The 21,067-nt window shown below is 40.9% G+C and overlaps 1 protein-coding gene across 1 annotated transcript in view; it reads right to left on the bottom strand.

The window, feature by feature from the left end:
- Oca2 (OCA2 melanosomal transmembrane protein) overlaps nt 1-21,067 on the bottom strand; it is a 274,614-nt gene that overhangs the window by 158,228 nt on the left and 95,319 nt on the right. The window contains exons 17-18 of the mRNA XM_076565552.1: nt 2,064-2,121; nt 732-840 (exon numbers count right to left, since the gene is read on the bottom strand). Coding sequence (XP_076421667.1) covers nt 732-840; nt 2,064-2,121 — 167 coding nt within the window. The remainder of the gene's footprint in view (nt 1-731; nt 841-2,063; nt 2,122-21,067) is intronic.

Here is a 21,067-nt window from a genome sequence, read left to right as displayed (position 1 = left end):
CAAATAAAATATCACCACATGTGAATATGTATTATTTTGTTTGGTTTAGTAAATAAGCTGACTGGTTAACAGCTGAACAGGATAGAGTTAGACAAGAGAGCCAAACTGAAAATGATGGAAGGAAGAAGAGTGGAGTCAGAAGTCACCAGCAGATGCTGAGAGAGCAGGAGATGAACATGCCATACTGATAAAAGTACTGCCATATGGCAGAGTATAAATAAGGAATATGGGTTAACTTAAAATGTAAAAGCTAGCTAGTAATAATCCTGAACTATTGACCAGGCATTAACCACATTAAGCCTCTGGATGGTTATTTGGGAAGTGGCTGCCAAGACACAGAAAAACTCCACCTATAAGTTTGCTTTTGGTGTCATGCTGAGTAGAAGGCAACACTACTTTTGCTGATGTGACCTTCAGGCTCTTCTAAGAGCCATTTCAAAACATGGTTGTCAAGCATGATAGACATGGCAGTACCAACTCTACATCCCTTCTAACATTGACCCCTGAAGGGGCTGAAGATGGACTGTCACTCAGTTATACTGTCCCTTCTTCCCAACAAAGAGAAAGTCACACAGAAAACCTTCCTTCCACTGAGGGCTGCCCACATCCATCTCAGCACAGCAGCCTGAGGTACAGTCATCATCTGGGAACAGGCGTGGAAGCCTTCCCATCCACACTGCGGCATCAGACACAAAAGCTCGCAACGAAAGTCAAAAGAATATTCAACTCACCAAGGTCAAGATGAATGCCAGGGACAACGGAATTGAGAAAGAACATGGAGAGAACAAATCCCAGCACTGTCAGGCACTTGACAAGCAGACTCCTGTCTGATATCCTGTGCTATGAGAAAGAGAAACACAACTCATTTGCTCAGTACATGCTTTGGATTCTTGAAGTGTATCCACAGTCCTACATCATTTGAATCACTGTAAGTATTTTCTTTAAAAAAAAAAAAATAGAACATCAAAATCTTTGTGAAAACTAAACTTTCACTATTCTGGGAGAATATATACTGTAACATAGTAAGATATTAGCAAAAACTTTGTGGAAACAGCAAATAAGGTTCAGACACATGGGCTTTGAGACTCATGCATTTCCCAAGGTGCCTGTGTGCCCTGCCTTTCCCAGAGTTCCACTGTCCTTCCTGTAAGCAGTGCCCATGTGATGCTACATCTAAGAGTCATTACAAGATGTGGTTATCAAGCATGATATACATGACAGTACCAGCTCTACATGTCTTCATCATGCTTAAGGCATTCTTTAATCCAGAGACCTTGAAATGCAGTTCTTGCCTCTTATTGGAAGGCAACCTACAAGTATACCTGCCCAGTCACTCGAGAGCACAGAGAGGGCTGTGCCCCTGCAGAATGTTTATGACTTTCAGAGTCACAAGGCAATGAGGATACTGTTTCTTATGAGTCCCTTGGAAGTGCTGTGCTCCATGGACAGTTCATCACAGCAGGAAAATGAGCAGAAAGGAGAGGCAAAGCTCTGCCCAGAAGTCAAACCCATAATGGCAGGATACACACAGCTCACATCTGTCCTGAACATTCCATCTCCTACATTACACCACAAAAACACATGCCCTGTAAACCCTCTGTGTCAGACGAGCTGACGAGCAGAGGCTGGCTCAAAATGTGGCCACCAGTTCTTTCAGGGCACACTTGGAATGACTCTTCAGGGCATATAAAAATGATAAGGCTTTCATTTCCTGACAAAATAATTGTGCCATTTTAGAGAATGGTTTTCCCTCATTAACATAGAAGTCAATTATATCTCATGTAAAGCTATAGAATAAAAAGAACAATGTTTTTCAATCACTAACTGAACCTGAGGTAGCAGAAAGAAAAGAGAATTTTGAAGGGACCAACACAGAGAAATGACAAAGGATGCTGGTGTGAGCAGAGCCCAGTGTGCACCTGCATCCGGACACGGCACCATGCCACACAGTGTTCTATAATTAGCTGTGTCGACTCAAAATGATAATAAAATCTAAGGGGGAAAAAAATCACCCTTTCTACAAGCCATGATTCAGAAGCCCTTGCAGAAAGAAGACAAAATACCTTTCTCTGTAGCTCTTGGATATTGGTCTCCCAATTTTTATCTTCCTGTGAAATTTGTCTGTAAAAGAAAAAGGACTCTCATTATTTCTGTTTTGCAGAAAGCTCACTGCTGTTTCATGAGATTAGCAAGGTGGCATTGACAGCTGTGGAAGCCTAGATGTATTTGTGGATCCTGGCACAGTCATGTGAGGGCTTGGATACCCATGACAATTACCAGGGAAATTAGGAAAGCTATTCACTCTGTATTTCCAAAGAAAAAGAACAAAAATCATGATCTGAAAGTTGGGAGAAGTTGTAAGAACAATTTAAAAAAATATATCATAAAGAATACATGCCAGTGTGTGAGAATGACGAGGGCAATGGTGTGGTGTCTGTGGTGTTGCTTTGATAGCCTCCTACATAGTTTTGGTAATCTCTGTGTTAGCTATAGCATCTATTTCAACAAAATGCTAGGTAAAAGCTGTCGTCCTGCTTGCTTGAAGAATAATGACAAGAAAAACAGCTATCCATATTCAGTATAATCATATTTTTTCAGTTTTTTGAAGTATTTAAATGCATTTGGGAGTATGCTGGATGCACCACAACATGTGTGTAAGGTCAGAGAACAACTTGCAGGAATCTGCTCTCTTTCCATGCATGTGGCTGCCTCAGCCTCAATGCCAAGCACCTTTACCTGCTAAGTCATCTTGACAACCTCAGGTACCCAAGTTTTTAAAGGTCAAACCCTGCAAATAAAATAACCTAACTACAGACCACCATGCAGGCTCACGAGGCAAAGATGACTCCAGGGGTGTGGTAAGAGCCCCTCATAAAACCTGGTGAGTGGGCTGTTATGATAGTTTGCTTTTCTGTTGCTGTGATAAAACACAGTGACCAAGGCAGCTCATGGAAGAAAGAATTTATTTTGGCTTATGGTCTAGATAGATAAGAGTCCATCATGATGGAGAAGCATCCAGCATTGTAGCAGGAACAGGATGCTGAGAGCTCACTCACATCTTGAACTACAAGCACGAGGTGAAGACTATAGGTACTTATAGGCCTCCCGAGTGATGTATTTCCTCAAGCAAGGATCCACTTCCCAAAGCTTCCACAACCTCCCCAAAGAGCACCACCACCTGGAAACCAAGTCTTCAAACATGGGCCTATGTGGGACAGTCTCGTTCAAACCACCACAACTGTCATTCCAGCACTTGGGAAGCTTTGGGAGGCTGGGAAAAGGCTCTCTCATCTGTTCAAAGTCAGGCTACACAGTGAGTTCCAGACCAGCCCAAGCCACAGCAGGCCCTGTCTCAAAAAATACAAAAGAGCTGGATGTGGCTCAGTTGGTAGGGCACTTCCTTAGCAAGCAGGAAGCCCTGGGTTCTATACCAATCACTTAGTAAGCCAGGCATTGTAATGAATGCCTATAATCCCAGCACCGAAGAGTTCAGGATGATCAGGAGTTCAAGGCCATTCTTAGCTATACAGAGAGTTATAAAGCCATTTCAGGCTAGAAATCCTGTCTCAAAAAGAAAGTAATAATAATAAGTATCTTGATGAAGCCAAGCATGGTGGTGCATGCCTGTATTTCCTGTACTTAGGAAGTGAAGGCAGAAAGATCAAGAGTTCAAGGTCAACCTCTGCTACATAGTCATTATGAGGACAGCCTGTGCTACATAAGACCCTGTCTGAAACAACAACACTAAATCTAATAAGTTATGCAAAGACCCCAGTGTTGGCTCTGACCTCAGCAAATGCTCAGTGTTTGAACCTGTTTCCAGCCAAGCCATTGCCATCTCTTGCCCCTGGGGAGGGGGCTCATACTGCTCTTCCTGGGAAGGTAAATGCCACCTGTAGTAGCTAGCACACAGTTTCTGGGCTTCTTCTGGCAAGGAACTCAGGCTACACCTCCCTGAGATGGTACAGATATAATGAGCCTTTGTGTGTCTGCCGTAAATGGTGTATGTCCACTGGTGTCTCATAGCCCCTGCAAGCACCAGCAGGGAGTGGTATAGAGAGAGGCTGTTTCTACCTCCTGGCAGGGGATGGACATGCTAGGGAGTCACAATGTTGTCCTCAAAGGCATCAATTGAATGGAAGGAGCCAAACAGGCCAGTAGGCTGCCATGAGCCTCACAGGATGTGCACACTGTGATCTGAGGCTCACCAAGCTCACCCCACATCCAGGCATGGTCTGGTATGGGTCAATGGCCGAGCCTGCTCTGGGCTGTAAGTACAGACTACACTGTTCTGCTGGCTGGAAGTCTTCCAGCCCTCAAAACACCTCTCAAAACAGCTCTCAAAAACACCTCTTGGCTGAAGATGGGGAGACCCTGGAAGCCCACCATTTTCAGCTTCCGCTTCTAAAGGCTGACTTCAGGGCTATAGTCCTATTTCCTTTGGGTTTCTGAGCGGGTTTCTAGGGTTCACTCACTACCCAACAGGCACATCGCCTCAGCCTCTTCCCCAGGGTCAGGAAGTCCTGCCTCTACCAATGTCACTCTTGGGAAGGGAAAGGCCCACCCCTCAAAAGTCAGAGTCCTTGGCCACTGTGGCCAAGGCAGCAAAGAAACCCCTATGTCCTCTGAGAACGGAGTTGCCAGGGCAGGTCCTCGTGGCTATGACCCTCACAGGATGACCTTACAGCCTCAGCCAAGTAGATCAAGAGCGCAGCACTGTGACTCTCGACACCATAGAGATTGGAGTGACCAGAACAAAAGCCTCAAGTATTTTGTATCATAATTAGCTGTTTGGTAGATGTGAAATCTGCAGAGGGCCAAATGTACTTTGCATGTTTCTGAATTTCTTTGTTTCCCAAAAGAGAACATTGTATCTTTAAAACTAATTTGAGAAAAAGGTGAAACAGGAAATGTCACTTGCTTTAGGGGTGATTTTATCTAAGGAGAAGCAGCTGTCATCACCTTTTCTTTTCCAGATCCTCTTTCTCCACTTGCTGTGCCTTATAGTGCGTGTGTGTGTGTGTGTGTGTGTGTGTGTGTGTGTGTGTGTGTGTGTGTGCATATGTATGGTTTGAATGAAAATGGTCTCCATAGGTTCATAGTGAGTGGCATTATTTGAAAGGATTAGGACTTATGGCCTTGTTGGAGTAGGTGTGGCCTTGTTGGAGGAAGTATGTCACTGGGGGTGGGCTTTGAGGTTTCAAAAGCTCAAGCCAGGCCCAGTAGCTCACTCTATCTTCCTGCTGCCTGCTAATCTAGATGTAGAACTCTCAGCTACCTTTCCAGTATCATGTCTTCCTGCATACTGCCATGCTTCTCACCATGACTATAATGGACTAAATTTCTGAACTGTAAGCCAGCCCCAATTAAATGTTTTCCTTTATAAGAGTTGCTGGGATCATGGTGACTCTTCACAGCAATGGAACATTGACTAAGACTCTGTGTGTGTGTGTGTGTGTGTGTGTGTGTGTGTGTGTGTGTGTGTGTGTGTGTGTATTCATATGCACACATATGTAGAAGCCAGTGGTCAAGTTGAGGTACCATTCCTCAGGAGCTACTTTGTTTATTAAAGTTGGATCTTTCAGTGGGACCTGGTACTTGTGGATTAGGATAAGATGTCTGGCCAAGGAGTCCCAGGGATCCTCCAGTCTCTACCTTTCTGAGTGATGGGATTACAAGTGCATCCTACCACATCTGGCATTTTACATTAGTCTTAGGAATCCAATTCCTCATGCTTGTATGGAATATACTTTTATGAACTGAGTAAGTCCTTAGCTCCCAAATTTCCTTTTGATCTATACAGTCAGCTCACTTTTTCTGGTTGATTTTCTTCTACACTAATCATGGGAAACAAGCTACATAGTGAAGAAGGTTACTTTGGAGTACACTCAATTATCACCAACAAGCACTGAGGAGACTGGCCACACATCCAGCACAGCTCTAAAGGAAATCATAGCAGAAAGAGAAATAATTCTGAGAACAACGATTCAAAAAATGTTAAAGCAAAAGGTGCAGAGCTATCACTTGGCTTAGGCTGCATTCATTTCAATACGCTCCTCACAAATTATACACCTTGAGAGCTCATCACCTTCCTCCACCTTCAGTTTCCCTATTTGTAATCAGCACAAGATGAGCTCAGGAAGGCTTGGTGAGCCTTCAAGTCCACACGTCTTCACCTTTTTAAGTACTGATTTGACTGAATGTGAAAACTTTTAATTCTTTAATTCCCCATGCCAAGATTTGATCTTGTGTCTTTAACTCATGAGCAGGGAATGCTTGTTGAAATTGATCACCATCTCCCCAGAAGGCAATGTGGAAGTTTCCTGTGGCTCAAGTACATAGGCTATGTTTCTCCACCCAGTGGGATGAGGTGGATTCTGAGCATGACATGGAGTCCTATGTCTCCGTTCCTTTTCTATTACTGGGATAAAACACTATGGCCAAGACACTTAGGAAAGAAAGAGTTTATTCGGGCTTGTAGTTTCCGAGGGTTAAAAGTCCATCATGGTGGAGAATAGTGGCAGACATGGCAGCAGGAACAGCTAAGAGCTCACATCTCAAAACAAATTCGAGAAGCAGAGAGACTGAACTCAAAATTACACAAGTCTTTTGAAATGTCAAAGCCTGTATCTTCTCTCCAAACCTCACTGGTCCTATAGAAATGCATGCCAATGGGCTAGATGAACTCAAGGACATAGAATTTAAAAGAACAATCATAACTTCATTAAAGAATCCAAAGAGTTTAAAGAAGTCACAAAGAGACAGCTTAGTGAAATTAAAGAGAAAGAACGTAAGGAGAATAAACACCTGCAGACACCCAAGAAAACACAACTATAAGGCTGATGCAAATAACAAAGACAATATAGGAGTTGGAAATGGAATTCAATATGGAGATGAATGCATTGAAGAGGACTCAAGCCAAAACAAAGATGTAACTGAAGGACCTACTAATCCATTTTAGCTTTACACACTGGCTTCTTTATGTGTGATTTGTGTTTTATTTCCTAAGCTTTCAATACACTTCTGTTGTTACATATACTCAGTGTTTTAACTATGATATGCCTTAGGGATTTTCTTTTCTGGTCTTGTCTACTTGATGTTCTCTGTGCATCTTACATCTGTATGTGTATGGCTTTCCTCATTTCAGGCAAGTTTTTTTCTGTGATCTTATTAAAGATCTGGTCTACTCTGGGCTTCTCCCTTGTTTATGCCTCTTATTCAAAGGTTTTTTTCAATATGCTCCACATTTACTTTATGTTCCTTTCCTATAGTTTTATGACTTTTTCATACTCATTGCTTATCTGTTCTAGATTCTGTACTAAGGCTTTCGTTTGAATTTGGAACAAATGAGGAAGGAATATGACAACTTTCCCAAACTGAGGAAAGCCATACACATACAGATGCAAGAAGCACACAGAACATTAAATAGACAAGACCAGAAAAGAAAATCCCCATGGCATATTATAGTTAAAACACTAAGTACATAAACATAAATGTATTGAAAGCTTAAGAATTAAAACACAAGTCACACATAAATAATAAACATAAATAACATATAAAAGAATTAAAATTGATTTCTCCACAGAAAATTTGAAACTCAGAGAGCCTGGAGCAAAGCATTATAAATTGTAAATGACTCTGAAAGACAGCCTATAATAATGCACCCAGCAAAACTATCTGCCGTAGTTGAAGGAGAAAGAACAAAATTTCCACTATGTAAAGAGCCTAACACAATTCATATGCAACAAACCAAACCAAACAAAAAAAAAACTATAAAGAGGACAAGTTGGCTAATGGCAAACCCACACCTCTCTTTCTGCTCCTCTGGATAAAATACCTTTAGTCTCATCCCCAGCTCTGAAGCAGAAAACATGCTGCCATTTCCCTTTCCTATGTGACCTCACCCCCAATGAATCATGAAGTTCTTCTCCCCCAACTTTCCTTCCCCCAACCCATCCCATTATCGCAGCCTCTCGCACCAGTAGGCACTCACCAGGATCACACCAGCTGAACAGGCCAGAGAAACAGGCAAGCCAACTGAAGACCCTCACCACTGCCTGCTACCTGCCAATCCCCCAGTCTCATCACTAGCTCTGTAACAGACTTCCTCTCCTACCCCTCTGCTGCCCACATCTCCTATGGATCCCACAGACCATCCATTCCTAGCCGCCCTTCCCCCAGTCACTGCTTTGACACAGTCCCCAGATTCCAGCAGTCACCCCCAGCTAACCCACAAGCCATGCCTGCCAGAAAATCAGGTAGGCTGCCAGCAGATCTTCTCTTCTCTTTCTGTGCCCCGAGATCCAATCCCTCAGTCTCATCCCCAGCTCTATAGAAGAACATCTATGGCAGCCTTCCCTGCCCGCCCCCCCAATTCCCATTCCTATCTCCTGTGGATCCCACAGATCTTCCCCTCTGTCTTAGGGTTTCTATTGCTACAAGGAAACACCATGACCAAAAAGGAATTTGGAAAGGTAAGGGTTTATTTGGCTTACACTTCTATATTGCTGTTCATTATCAAAGGAAGTCAGGACAAGAACTCAAACATGGCAGAAACCCCAGTGTCCATAACTATCAGGTCAAGGAAAATTACCTACCAGGCAACACACAGGTATGAAACTTTCCAAAAATCCAAAGAGGAAACAGAGAGCAGGAATAAAACACCCATCCAACACAGACAAATCCAGAAATCAGCACCTAGACCTATAATCATCCCAATCCCAGATGCCTAGACACCATAAAAACACAGTCAACAACAGTCAAAGCAATATGTCTCCACTAGAGCCCCGCTCTTCCACCATAGGAGGACCTGAGTATTCCAACATAGCTGAAGCATGAGAAAAAGACATTAAAACCACCTGTGGGAGGATAATAGAGATCCTTAAAGGGGAAATCAATAAATGGCTTAACAAAATCCAGGAATACACAAACAGTGGAAGGAAAGGAATAAAACTGTTCGTGACCTAAAAATGGAAATAGAATCAATAAAGAAAACCCAAACTGAGGGAAATCTGGAAATGAAAACTTTAGGAATTTGAACAGTAACTATAGAGGCAAGCTTCACCAACAGAATGCAAGAGATGGAAGAAAGAATTTTAGGCAATGAAGATACAATAGAAGTAGATACATCAATCAAGAAAAACGTTAAATCTAAAAACCTCCTGACAAAAAAAATCCAGGAAATCTGGGACACTATGAAAAGAACAAACCTAAAAATAATAGGAATGAAGAAAGGAGAAGAATACCAGATCAAAGGCCCAGAGAATGTTTTCAACAAAATCATAGAAAGAAAATTTTCTAACCTAAAGAAGATACCTATAAAGGTACAAGAAGAACACGAAACACCAAATAGATTGGATCAGAAAAGAAAGTCCCCTCAGCACATAATAATCAAAACACTAAATGTACAGAATAAAGAAAGAATATTAAAAGCTTCGAGGGAAAAAGACAAAGTAACATATAAAGGCTGACCTATTAGAATTACACCTGATTTCTCAATCGAGACTTTAAAAGTCAGAACAGCCTCGACAGATGTGCTGCAGACTCTAAGAGACCACAGATGCCAGCCTAGGCTACTATCTGCAACAAAACCTTTACTCACCATGGATGGAGATATTTCATGATAAAGCCAAATGTAAACGATATCTGTCTACAGATCCAGTCCTACAGAAGGTGGTAGAAGGAAAACACCAAACTAAGGAGGCTAACTACACACATTAAAAGACAAGAAAAAATAATGTTTTGTTTGTTTGTTTTTGTTTTTGTTTTTGTTTTTCCAGACAGAGTTTCTCTGTGTAGCTTTGCACCTTTCCTGGAACTCACTTTGTAGCCCAAACTGGCTTCGAACTCACAGAGATCCACCTGCCTCAGTCTCTCAAGTACTGGAATTAAAGGCGTGCTCCACCACCACCTGGCACGAGAATAAATAACTTAAGACCAGAAAAATTAAACGAAGGGATTCACACACAAAAAAAAAACCAACAACAACAACAACAAACAGAAATCAACAATCATTGGTCATTGATATCTCTCAATATCAATGGTCTCAATTCCCCAATAAAAAGAAACAGACTAGCAGAATAGATGCAAAAACAGGATCCATCTTTCTGCTGCATCCAAGATACATACCACAACATCAAGGATAAACATTAACTCAGGGTAAAGAGTTGAAAAACAAAATTCCAAACAAATGGACTAAAGAAGCAAGCTGGTGTAACAATTTCAATATCTAACAAAATGATTTCAAGCCAAAACTAATCAAAATATATAGGAAAGGACACTACAGACTCATCAAAGGAAAAAAATCCACCAATATGATAGTTCAATTCTTAACCTCTATACCCACAAACACAAGGGCACCAAAATTACATATTGCCCCTCACACACAGATAGTGGGAGATTTCAATACCCAACTCTCACCAATGGAAAGGTCATCCAGAAAAAAAAAATTAAATAGGGAAACATTGGAGCTAACAGACCCTATAAACCAAATGGACCTAAGAGATATTTACAGAATATTTCACCCAAACACAAAAGAATATACCTTCTTCTCTGCACCTCATAGAACTTCCTCCAAAACTGTGACCACATACTTGGAAACAAAGCAAGTCTCAACAGATATAAGAAAACTGAAATAACTCTTTGAATCCTATCAGATCACCATGGATTAAAGCTAGATATCCACAACAATAGAAATAAGAGAAAGTTTACAAACTCATGAAAACTAAACAACACTCTACTGAATGAAAAATGGGTCATGACATAAATAAAGAAATTAAAGTCTTCCTAGAATTCAATGAAAATTAATACACAGTATATAAAAACTTATGGGATGCAATAAAAGTAGTTCTAAGAGGTACATTCATAGGACTAGTGCCTACATAAAATAAAATTTAAAAAAAAAAACTGGAGAGATCTCACACTAGGAACTTAATAGCACATCTGAAAGCTCTAGAACAAAAAGAAGCAAACATACCCAAGAGGAATAGTTGTCAAGAAATAGTCAAACCGAGAGCTGAAATCAATAAAATAGAATCAAAGAGAACAATACAAAGAATTGATGAAACAAAGAGTTGGTTCTTTGAGAAAATCAGGCTAGACAAACCCTTATCCAAACTGACTAAAAAATGTGGAGAGAATATCTAAATTAACAAAATTGGAAATGAAAAGGAAGATGTAACAACAGACAACAAGGAAATTCAAAGAATCATTAGGTCATACTTCAAAACCTGTACTCCAGAAAATTGGAAAATCTAAAAGAAATAGACAAATTTCTTGATAGATATGACTTACCAAAGTTAAATTAAGATCAGATAAACAATTTAAATTGACCAATAATTCCTAACAAAATAGAAGCAATCATTAAAAGTCTCCCTACCAAAATAAATAGCAGGGCCAGGTAGTTTCAGTGCAGAATTCTACCAGGTCCTTAAAGAAGAACTAATCGTAATACTCCTCAAATTATTCCACAAAATAGAAACAGAAGGAATATTGCCAAATTCATTTTATGAGGCCACAGTCACCCTGACACCCAAATCTCACAAAGATTAAACAAAGAAAATTATAGCTCAATTTCCCTCATGAACATAGAAAATACTCAATAAAATTCTTTAAGACAGAATCCAAGAACACATCAAGAAAATCAATGACCATGATCAAGTAGACTTCATCCCAGAGATGCAGGGATGGTTCAACATATGAAAAGCTGTCAATGTAATCTACCATATAAACAAATTGGAAGAAAAAAAACCACATGATCATCTCGTTAGATGCTGAAAAAGTCTTTGACAAAATCCAACATCCCTTCATGATAAAAATCTTGAATGGATCAGAGATACAAGGGATATATCTAAGCATAATAAGGGCAATATATAGCAAGTCAGCAGTCAACATCAAATTAAATGGAGAGAAACTCAAAGTAATTCCACTAAAATCAGGAACAAGACAAGGATGTCCACTATCTCTATATTTATTCAATATAGTACTGGAAGTTCTAGCTAGCACAATAAGATAACAAAATGAGATCAAGGATATACAAATTGGAAAGAAAGAAGTCAAATATTGCTATTTGCAGATGATATGAGTATATATAAGAAACCCCAAAAATTCTACCAGGAAACTCCTACAGCTAATAAATACCTTCAGCAAAGTGACTAGATACAAGGTTAACTCATATATATCTGCAGCCCTCTTATATACAAATGATAAAAGGGCTGAGAAAGAAATCAGGGAACCAACACCTTTTACGATAGTCACAAATAATATAAAATATATTGGGGACTCTAACCAAACAAGTTAAAGACCTGTGTGACAAGAACGTCAAGTCTTTGAAGCAATAAATTGGAGAAGATATCAGAAAATGGAAAGCTCTCCCATGTTCATTGATCAGTAGGATTAACATAGTAAAAATGGCAATCTTACCAAAAGCAATCTATAGATTCAATGCAATCCTCATCAAAATTCCAACACAATTCTTCACAGATCTTGAAAGGACAATTATCAATTTAGTACAGAAAAAAAAACAAAAACCCAGGATAGCTAAAACAATCTTAAACAATAAAAGAACTCCTAGAGGTCTCACCATTCCCAAGTTCAAGTTTTACAGAGCCACAGTAATAAAAACCACATAGTATTGGCATAAAAACAGACACACTGTTCAACGGAATCTAACTGAAGACCCATAAACCCACACCTGATTTTTCATAAAGAACCCAACAATACAAAATAGAAAAAAAAAGAAAAGAAAGCATCTTCAACAAATGGTGCTGATCAAACTGGATATCAACATGTAGAAAATTCAATAGATCCATAATTATCACCATGCACAAATCTCAAGTCCAAGTGGATCAAAGACCTCAAATCTGATACACTGAACCTGACAGAAGAGAGAGTGGGGAATAGCCTTGAACACATTGGCACAAGAGAAGACTTCCTGAACAGAACACTGATAACCCAAGCACTAAGTTCAACAATTAAAAAAATGAGACCTCATAAAACTAAAACATTTCTTTAAGTCAAAGGAAACTGTCATTCAGAAAGTGGCAGCTTACAGAATGGGAAAAGAATTTTACCACCTCCAGATCTAATAGAGGACTAATATTCAAAATACATAAAGAATTCAAGAAACTAGATATCAAAAATCAAGTAATCCAGTTTAAAAGGGGGATACAGATCTTGTGGTGGTTTGAATAGGAGTGGCCTTGAGAGACTCATGTGCTTGAATGCTTGGCCATAGGGAGTGGTGCTATGATGGAGTGTGGCCTTGTTGGAGGATGTGTGTCACTGTGGTGGGCTGTGAGGTCTTACATGCTCAGGCTATGCCCAGTATCGCACACAGTCTCCTTCTTGCCTTTGGATCAAGATGTAGAACTCTCAGCAACTTCTCCAGCCTTCTCCACGTCTGCCTGCATACCACCATGCCCTGCTATGATGATAACGAACTAAACCTCTGAAAATGTGAGCCAGCCCCAATTAAATGTTTTCCTTTATAAGAGTTGCCATGGTCATGATGTCTATTCACAGCAGAAGTTGATACCAGGGACTAGGGTATTGCTTAACCATACTTTTGTTTGGAGGAATATGGACTTTGGGAGTTTGTATTAGGAAAGCAGTGGAATTTGTTAAGCACTGCTTAATGGGCCATCCTAGTGTGAGCATGGAAGACAGTGGTGCTAAGGGTTATTTGAACTGTGGGGGCCTGGCTCAAGAGGTTTCAGAAGAGAATTTTAGTATGTTGCCTAGAGATCGCTCTTGTGATATTTTGGTGAAGAATGTGTCTGGTTTTTGCCCTTTTCCAAAGAGTCTGCCTGAAGCTGAAAGGATTTGGATTAATTCCTTTGGCAGACAAAATCTCAAAACAGCCTAATATTGATTCTGTAGTTGGTTATCAGTGTTCACACTTATGAAGATTTACAGTGAAATGGAGCAAGCAAAATAAGAAAAAACACAAAATATACAGATTGAAAAAATGGGCACCAGGAAGTGGAATGGAGCTAAATTTTGTATTAAAGGAGATAAACATACTAAGAAATGAAATAAAGGAGGTGGAGACCCTAGGCAAAGGCCCTACCTAGCTTAGCTTCCAACTTGTAAAAAGGAATTAAAGAAAAGTTTAGGGCTAGGTATGATGGGGCACACCTTTAATCCCAGCACTCAGAAGGCAGAGGCTGGCAGATCTCTGAATTTGATGCCAGCCTGCTCTACAAATCTAGTTTCAAGATAGCCAAGCTTAGGCAGTTAAGGAAACCATTTAAAATTGAAGGTTGGTGAAGATGTAATTGAACGAGGGGGACCATGTCCAGCCTCAGCAAGCAGCTTTGGCCATGTGGTTCTGGCTTTAGAGTTAAAGATAGAAGAAAGAGACTATGGAATTTGCTCCTGTGACTAAGGAAAGCCACTGAAGCCAATTATGTGTCAGGGGTGACCCTGAATGGAGGCCTAGAGAGGCCATTGTGTGCAGCTGTGAAGTTGAAGCCTGGATTGCCTTGGAGAACCTAAGATGTTAGAGATGCCAGAGTCTTGGGATACCTTCTTGAGGATAGCTGCTAACAAAGAGTGGAAACAGCCCAAGAGAAAGAAGTGTGTTGTATACAATATCGGTGTTCTAAGACACCTTCAAGTTATCTTTGGGCATTTAGCTGCTTCTCGACTACAATACTATGTGCCTAGAGGATTTTGGAAACAGTTCAGGCTTTGGGGTGAGCCTGTTAATCTTCGTGAACAACATGATGCTTTGGAGTTCTTTAATTCGTTGGTGGATAGTTTAGATGAAGCTTTAAAAGCCTTAGGGCATCCAGCTATGCTAAGTAAAGTCTTGGGAGGTTCCTTTGCTGATCAGAAGATTTGCCAAGGCTGCCCTCATAGGTACGAATGTGAAGAATCCTTTACGACTCTGAATGTAGACATTAGAAACCACCAAAATCTTCTTGATTCTTTGGAGTAGAAGGATTGATTCAAAGGAGATTTATTAGAAGGAGCAAATGCTTATCATTGTGAAAAATGCAATAAAAAGGTTGATACTGTAAAGTGTTTGCTAATTAAAAAATTACCTCCCGTACTTGCTATCCAACTAAAACGATTCGATTATGACTGGGAAAGAGAATGTGCAATCAAGTTCAATGATTACTTTGAATTTCCTCGAGAGTTAGACATGGAACCTTACACAGTTGCAGGCGTTGCTAAGCTAGAGGGGGATAACGTAAACCCAGAAAGTCAACTGATACAACAGAATGAGCAGTCTGAAGAGAAAGCAGGAAGCACAACATACAGACTTGTTGGTGTGCTTGTGCACAGTGGTCAAGCAAGTGGGGGACATTATTATTCTTACATCATTCAGAGGAATGGAGGAGATGGGGAAAAGAATCGCTGGTATAAATTTGATGATGGAGATGTAACAGAGTGTAAAATGGATGACGACGAAGAAATGAAAAACCAGTGTTTTGGTGGCGAGTACATGGGAGAAGTGTTTGATCACATGATGAAGTGCATGTCGTACAGGCGCCAGAAAAGGTGGTGGAATGCTTATATACTTTTTTATGGACGAAAAAAAGAAAAAAAAAAGAAGTGTGTTGTAGTCAACAAAGCTAAAAGGAGTTAGAGATCTGAAGAATGTGTTGACATCCAACATGGAGATACAGAGTTTGGAGTTTACTCAGCTGGCTTTTTTTTAATCTTGCTTTGGTCCAGTATTTCCTCACTATGCTCCCTTCCCTGCCTTTCAGAATGGTAATATATATCCTGTGCCATTATATGTTGGAAGTATGCGATCTGCTTTTTTATTTTGATTTTACAGAGGATTACAGTTAAGAGATTGCTTGAATCTCTGAAGAGACTTTGAACTTTGGGCTTTTAAACAAGTTTGAGACTGGTATAGACTATGGGGACTTTTGAAGTTGGACTAAATGCATTTTTTTTTTGCATTATGTTATGACTATCAGTCTATGAGGCCAGGGAGTGGAATGTGGTGGTTTTAAGAGAAATGGTCCCCATAAACTCATGTGTTTGAATGCTTAACCATAGGGAGTGGCACTATTAGTACATGTGACCTTTTAGGAATAGATGTGGCCTTGTTAGAGGAAGTTTGTCACTCTGGAGGTGGGCTTTAAGGTCTTATATGCTCAAGCTGTACCCAGTGTAGCACACAGTCTCCTTCTGCTGTCTGCAGATCAAGATGTAGAACTCTCAGCTCTTTCTCCAGCACCATGTCTGCCTACATGCTGCCATGCTTCTCACCATGACAATAATGAACTAAACCTCTGAAACTGTGAGCCAGCAAATTTTTTTCCTTTATAAGAGTTGCTGTGCCTTGAGGCAGGAGGAAGGGCTTGGACCTGCCTCTACTGAATGTACCAGGCTCTGCTAACTCCCTATAAGAAAGGAATGGGGGTGGTTGGGTGGGGGAAGACTGGAGGGGTGGAAGGAGGAAAGAGGGGGATCTGTGATTGGTATATAAAATGAATAATAAAATTTCTTAATTAAAAAAAAAGAGTTGCTGCGGTCATGATGTCTCTTCACAGAAACAGAAACCCTAACTAAGCAGATCTAAACAGAATTCTCAAAAGGGGGATCTGAAATGGCTGAGAAATATTTAAGGAAATGTTCAACACCCTTAGCCATCAGGGAACTGCAAATCAAAACTACTTTGAGATCCATCTTATACCTGTCAGAATGGCTAAGATCAATAACACAAGTGACAGCTCATGCTGGCAAAGATATGGAATAAGGGGAACACTCCTCCATTGCTGATGGGAGTCCAAACTTGCATAGCCACTATGGAAATCAATGTGGTGGTCCCTCAGAAAGTTGGGAATCAGTATACCTCTCAAGATCCAGCTACACCATTCTTGGGCATATACCCAAAAGATGTTTCATCCTACTACAAGGACACTTGCTCAACCATGTTCATTGTTGCTCTATTCAAAATAGCCAGAAATTGGAAACAACCTAGATGTCCCTCAACAGAATAGATAAAGAAAATGTGCTATGTTTACACAAGGGAATATTACTCAGCTATTTAAAAAAAATTACATCATGAAATTTGCAAGCAAATGGATGAAACTAGAAAAAAATCATCCTGAGTGAGGTAACCCAGACCCAGAAAGATAAATCTGATATATATTCACTTATATGCAGACATTAACCATTCAATAAATGACAACCAAACTACAATCCATAGACCCAAAGAGATTTGGTATATAAGAAGGGACTAGGGGGACACATGGACTCCCCGAAAGTGGAAAACAGAATAGATTCTATGGATGGACTGGACAGGTCAGGGAGAACAGGAATGAGAGGATAAGGTAGGCAAGGGGAGGGGCGATAGAGTTAAGGGAGAGAATTCAGGGAGAAACAGCTGGAATTGAGGGGCATTTAAGGGATAGTATGGAAACCAAGTGCACTGGGAAGTTTTTAAAACATATGAAGGCTATCCTAATGAGGTCTTCTAATAATGGGGGAGACCGAGTCCCAACTGGCTATCTCTTATTACCAAACAAGGCTTCCAGTACCAGGACTGGGTTGCATTCAATTGAGTTGTTGGCCAATGAGGTCTCATGAAAATCCCCAAACAACCAAGGCTATTGCTGAGACAATGAGTTGCTTTCCACAGACTTACAGTGGGGTCCCATTGCCAAGGACAACACCCACACAACTCATAGAACATGGAGACATTGAGCTGGTGCCTCCACGGAACCTTCACCCCTACATTCTATTCTCTTGGTGTAGAAAGGTATTCTGCAGTCTACCAAAAGAGAAATGCAAACACCAACCAGTCACAACCTTTGACCTACAATCTGTCCTGTCTGCAAGATACACTAAAGCAATGGTGGCACAAAACTTTGGTGGGAGTAGCCAACCAACGCCTGATTTGACTTAAGGCCCTTTCTACAAGACGCAGACATATCTGACATTTCTAGAGTGATCAAGAACCAGAGGCTAGGACAGCCCAGAGACCCAAGATCAGTGCCTAATTTAATCATCATCAGAGACGCTTCCTCCTACAGCACACAGGAACAGAGGCAGAGACCCACAGCCAGATATTACATAGAAAGAGAAAGGCCTTGGAACACACAGCTCTAAATGGGTTGTCTCCAGCAAATCCCTACCCTCAGAGTAGAGGGAACCCTGAATAGGAGGAGGAAAGAGTGTAAGAGTCAGAGGGAACAGAGGACATCAGGGGAACAATGCCCTCTGATTCAGCTGAGGAAGACTCGCATGAACTCACAGAGACTGGAAGGGCAAGCATAGGGTTGAAACAGGTCTGCCTCAGGTCCTCTGTGTGTATATTATAACTTTCACCTTGGTATTTTTGCAGGACTCCTGAGTGTGTAAACAAGTGGGTCTCTGATTCTTGCGCCTGTTCTTAGGGTTCTTTTCCTTCTGCTGGGTTGCCTGGTCCAACCTCAATGTGATTTTTTTTTTTTGTTTTAGTTTACTATATTTTGTCACATTTGGTTGTTATCTCTTAGAGGCCTGTTCTTTTTTATTTTAATTTTTTTATTCATTTTACATACCAACCACAGATTCCCCCGACCTGCCCTTTCTCTCCCCCACCCTTTCTCCCCTCCTTCAAGAGGCCTGTTCTTTTCTAATAAGAGACAGAAAGGGAGTGGATCTAGAGAAGAGGTGGTGAAGAACGTGGATGGGTAAAGAGAAGGAAAACTGTAATATACTCAGGCTATAATGTATGAGAATAGAATCTGTTTTCAATTAAGAAAAATCCTAGATGGAAAAAAAAAAAAAGAAATACAGGAAGCAATGTTAAGAGCGAAAGAGAGAAATAGGCATAGCAGAGAGACTATAGAAAGAAAGAAATGTTTTACCAAAACATAAACTATCACTGAGAACACAAACACCACCACAAAAAATCAACAACACAATGGCCAGAATTGACACATATATTTCAACAACATTTTAAATACCAACGGTCCCAAGTCTCCAATCAAAAGCTATAGGATGACTGAATGGATCAAGAAACAAAATCTGAGGCCCGCTGCCTCAGTGTGTGTAGGTGGAAGACACTCAGGCCAGGCAGAAGACACCCAGACCCACCCTTCACCTCGCAGAGTGGGCAGGCCTGGAGGGCAGGCGGGGCGAGCAGGTGGGGGCCACTATGATGAACAAGTGTGCGATGGTGAAAAGGGAAAGATAGAGACGCAGAGCAGTGTGTGCACTGTGGAGAGCTGTGGAACTAAAGATGTGACGGCAGTGAGGACCAGGCAAATGTGAGCGGCCTACACTGCCATCTCAGTCCATGGTGATAGACAGATCTGTGCTGCTGCCAAGGGCTCTGTGTCTGGGCAGAGGTCCTGCTACAGCCCGGGTCTGTGCTGATGTCTGTGACCAGTGTTATCACCAAAAGCCATGCAGATGTCCATGGTCTGGGCTGCTGCCTGAAGCCATGGTGGTGCCCATGGGCCATGCTGCCCCTCAAGGGCCATGTTGATGTGGCCTGCACTGCCACCTGGGACCAGGTTAGTGTCGGTGGTCTGGGCTGCCTCGGAGGACCTTGTCTAGGTCTGTGGTCCTATTGCAGGCAGGGACCGTGCTCTGTGCTGTTGCCAGAAAACATGAGGAAGCCGGTGATTCCATGCTCCTGCTGACTGTAAAGAGCAAGGAAGCTACTTTTGCAGTGGTATCAATGATTGCAGACACACAGTTGAGAAAAAGGGACATGGAAGGCTTCTGTGACACCCCCTGCCCCCATAGTCTCCCCCACCCAAAATGTAACAGCCCAGACAGGAAGCCATGGAAGAGAACCCTTTAAACATGTGATGATGATGCTGAAGTTGGCTCTCCATAATTGATGGCTTCTGGCAGAGGTGCTGGAGGGGAATGACTCAGCTCTATTTATGGGGCTGGCGACTGGGAGTTCGACCATGCTCCAGTGAGTATATAGATAACACAAATTACACTTCTTTTTTAATTTCCATTTTCATTTTGGGGATTTTCTTTAGGGGGACAGTTACATGGGTGGGGGGCAGACATAGAAGGACTGAGAGATGAGTGTAACTGGGGTTCACAATGTGAAATTCCCAAAGAATCAATAAAAAGAAAAGAAAAGAAACAAAATCCATCTATCTGTTCTCTAACAGAAACACATTTGAGCTTTATAGAGGCACCACCTAAAAGTATGGAAAAACATTCCCTAATCTAATGGAACCAGGAAGCAAGCAGGTAGGCTATACTATTACCTGAAAAAATAGACTTCAAGCTAAAGCTAATCAGAAGAGATAGTGAGGGATCCATCATTCTAATCAAGGGAACAGTTAACCAAGAAGACTTTACTATCCTACTATATGTACAACAAACTCTGGTATGCATATATTATTTCATAAAAAATAATAGCATTAAAATTTCATCTTAAAAATTAATAATGATAATAATAATGTCCTACTGGATTTAAAGGCACAGATTAAAATCAACCCATTAATAGTAGGTGATTTCAACACCCCACTTTCCTCAAGAGACAAAAAGTAAACAGAAACATCAGAATTAATTAACATCATACATCAAATGGGCTTAACAGATTCCTACAGAATATTTTACCTAACTACCAAAGAATGAACATTCTACTAAACAGGACATGGAACTTTCTATAAAATGTACCATACTATGGGGCACAAAACAAATTTTTACTAATACAGAATGATTGAATAACTACTGCAACCTATCTGACCACAAGGCAATAAAACTGAAAACTGACAACAAACAAATTTCTAGTTAATACACAAACTCAAGGAGATTAAATGACTCTTTACTGAATGGGCCAAGAAAAAATTAAGACAGAAAAGTGTCCCAGAAGTAAATGAAAATGAAAACACTACACAATAAAACCTCCGGGACACAATGAAGGCAGTTCTACAAGAGTGATTAACATCTCCATGTGCCAACAATAAAAAAGTAGGATGAGTAAAAATTACAGACTTAGTGATGCAACTCAAAAATTTGGAAAAATAGCCAGGCGGTGGTGGTACACACCTTTAACCCCAGCACTCAGGAGGCAGAGCCAGGCAGATCTCAGTGAGTTCAAGGCCATCTCTGGTCTATAGAGCGAGTTCCAGGACAGGAA

This window comes from Peromyscus maniculatus, chromosome 1 (genome assembly GCF_049852395.1).
Source record: "Peromyscus maniculatus bairdii isolate BWxNUB_F1_BW_parent chromosome 1, HU_Pman_BW_mat_3.1, whole genome shotgun sequence".
Taxonomy (NCBI): Eukaryota; Metazoa; Chordata; class Mammalia; order Rodentia; family Cricetidae; genus Peromyscus; species Peromyscus maniculatus.
This window is presented reverse-complemented; position numbering and strand designations above follow the sequence as displayed.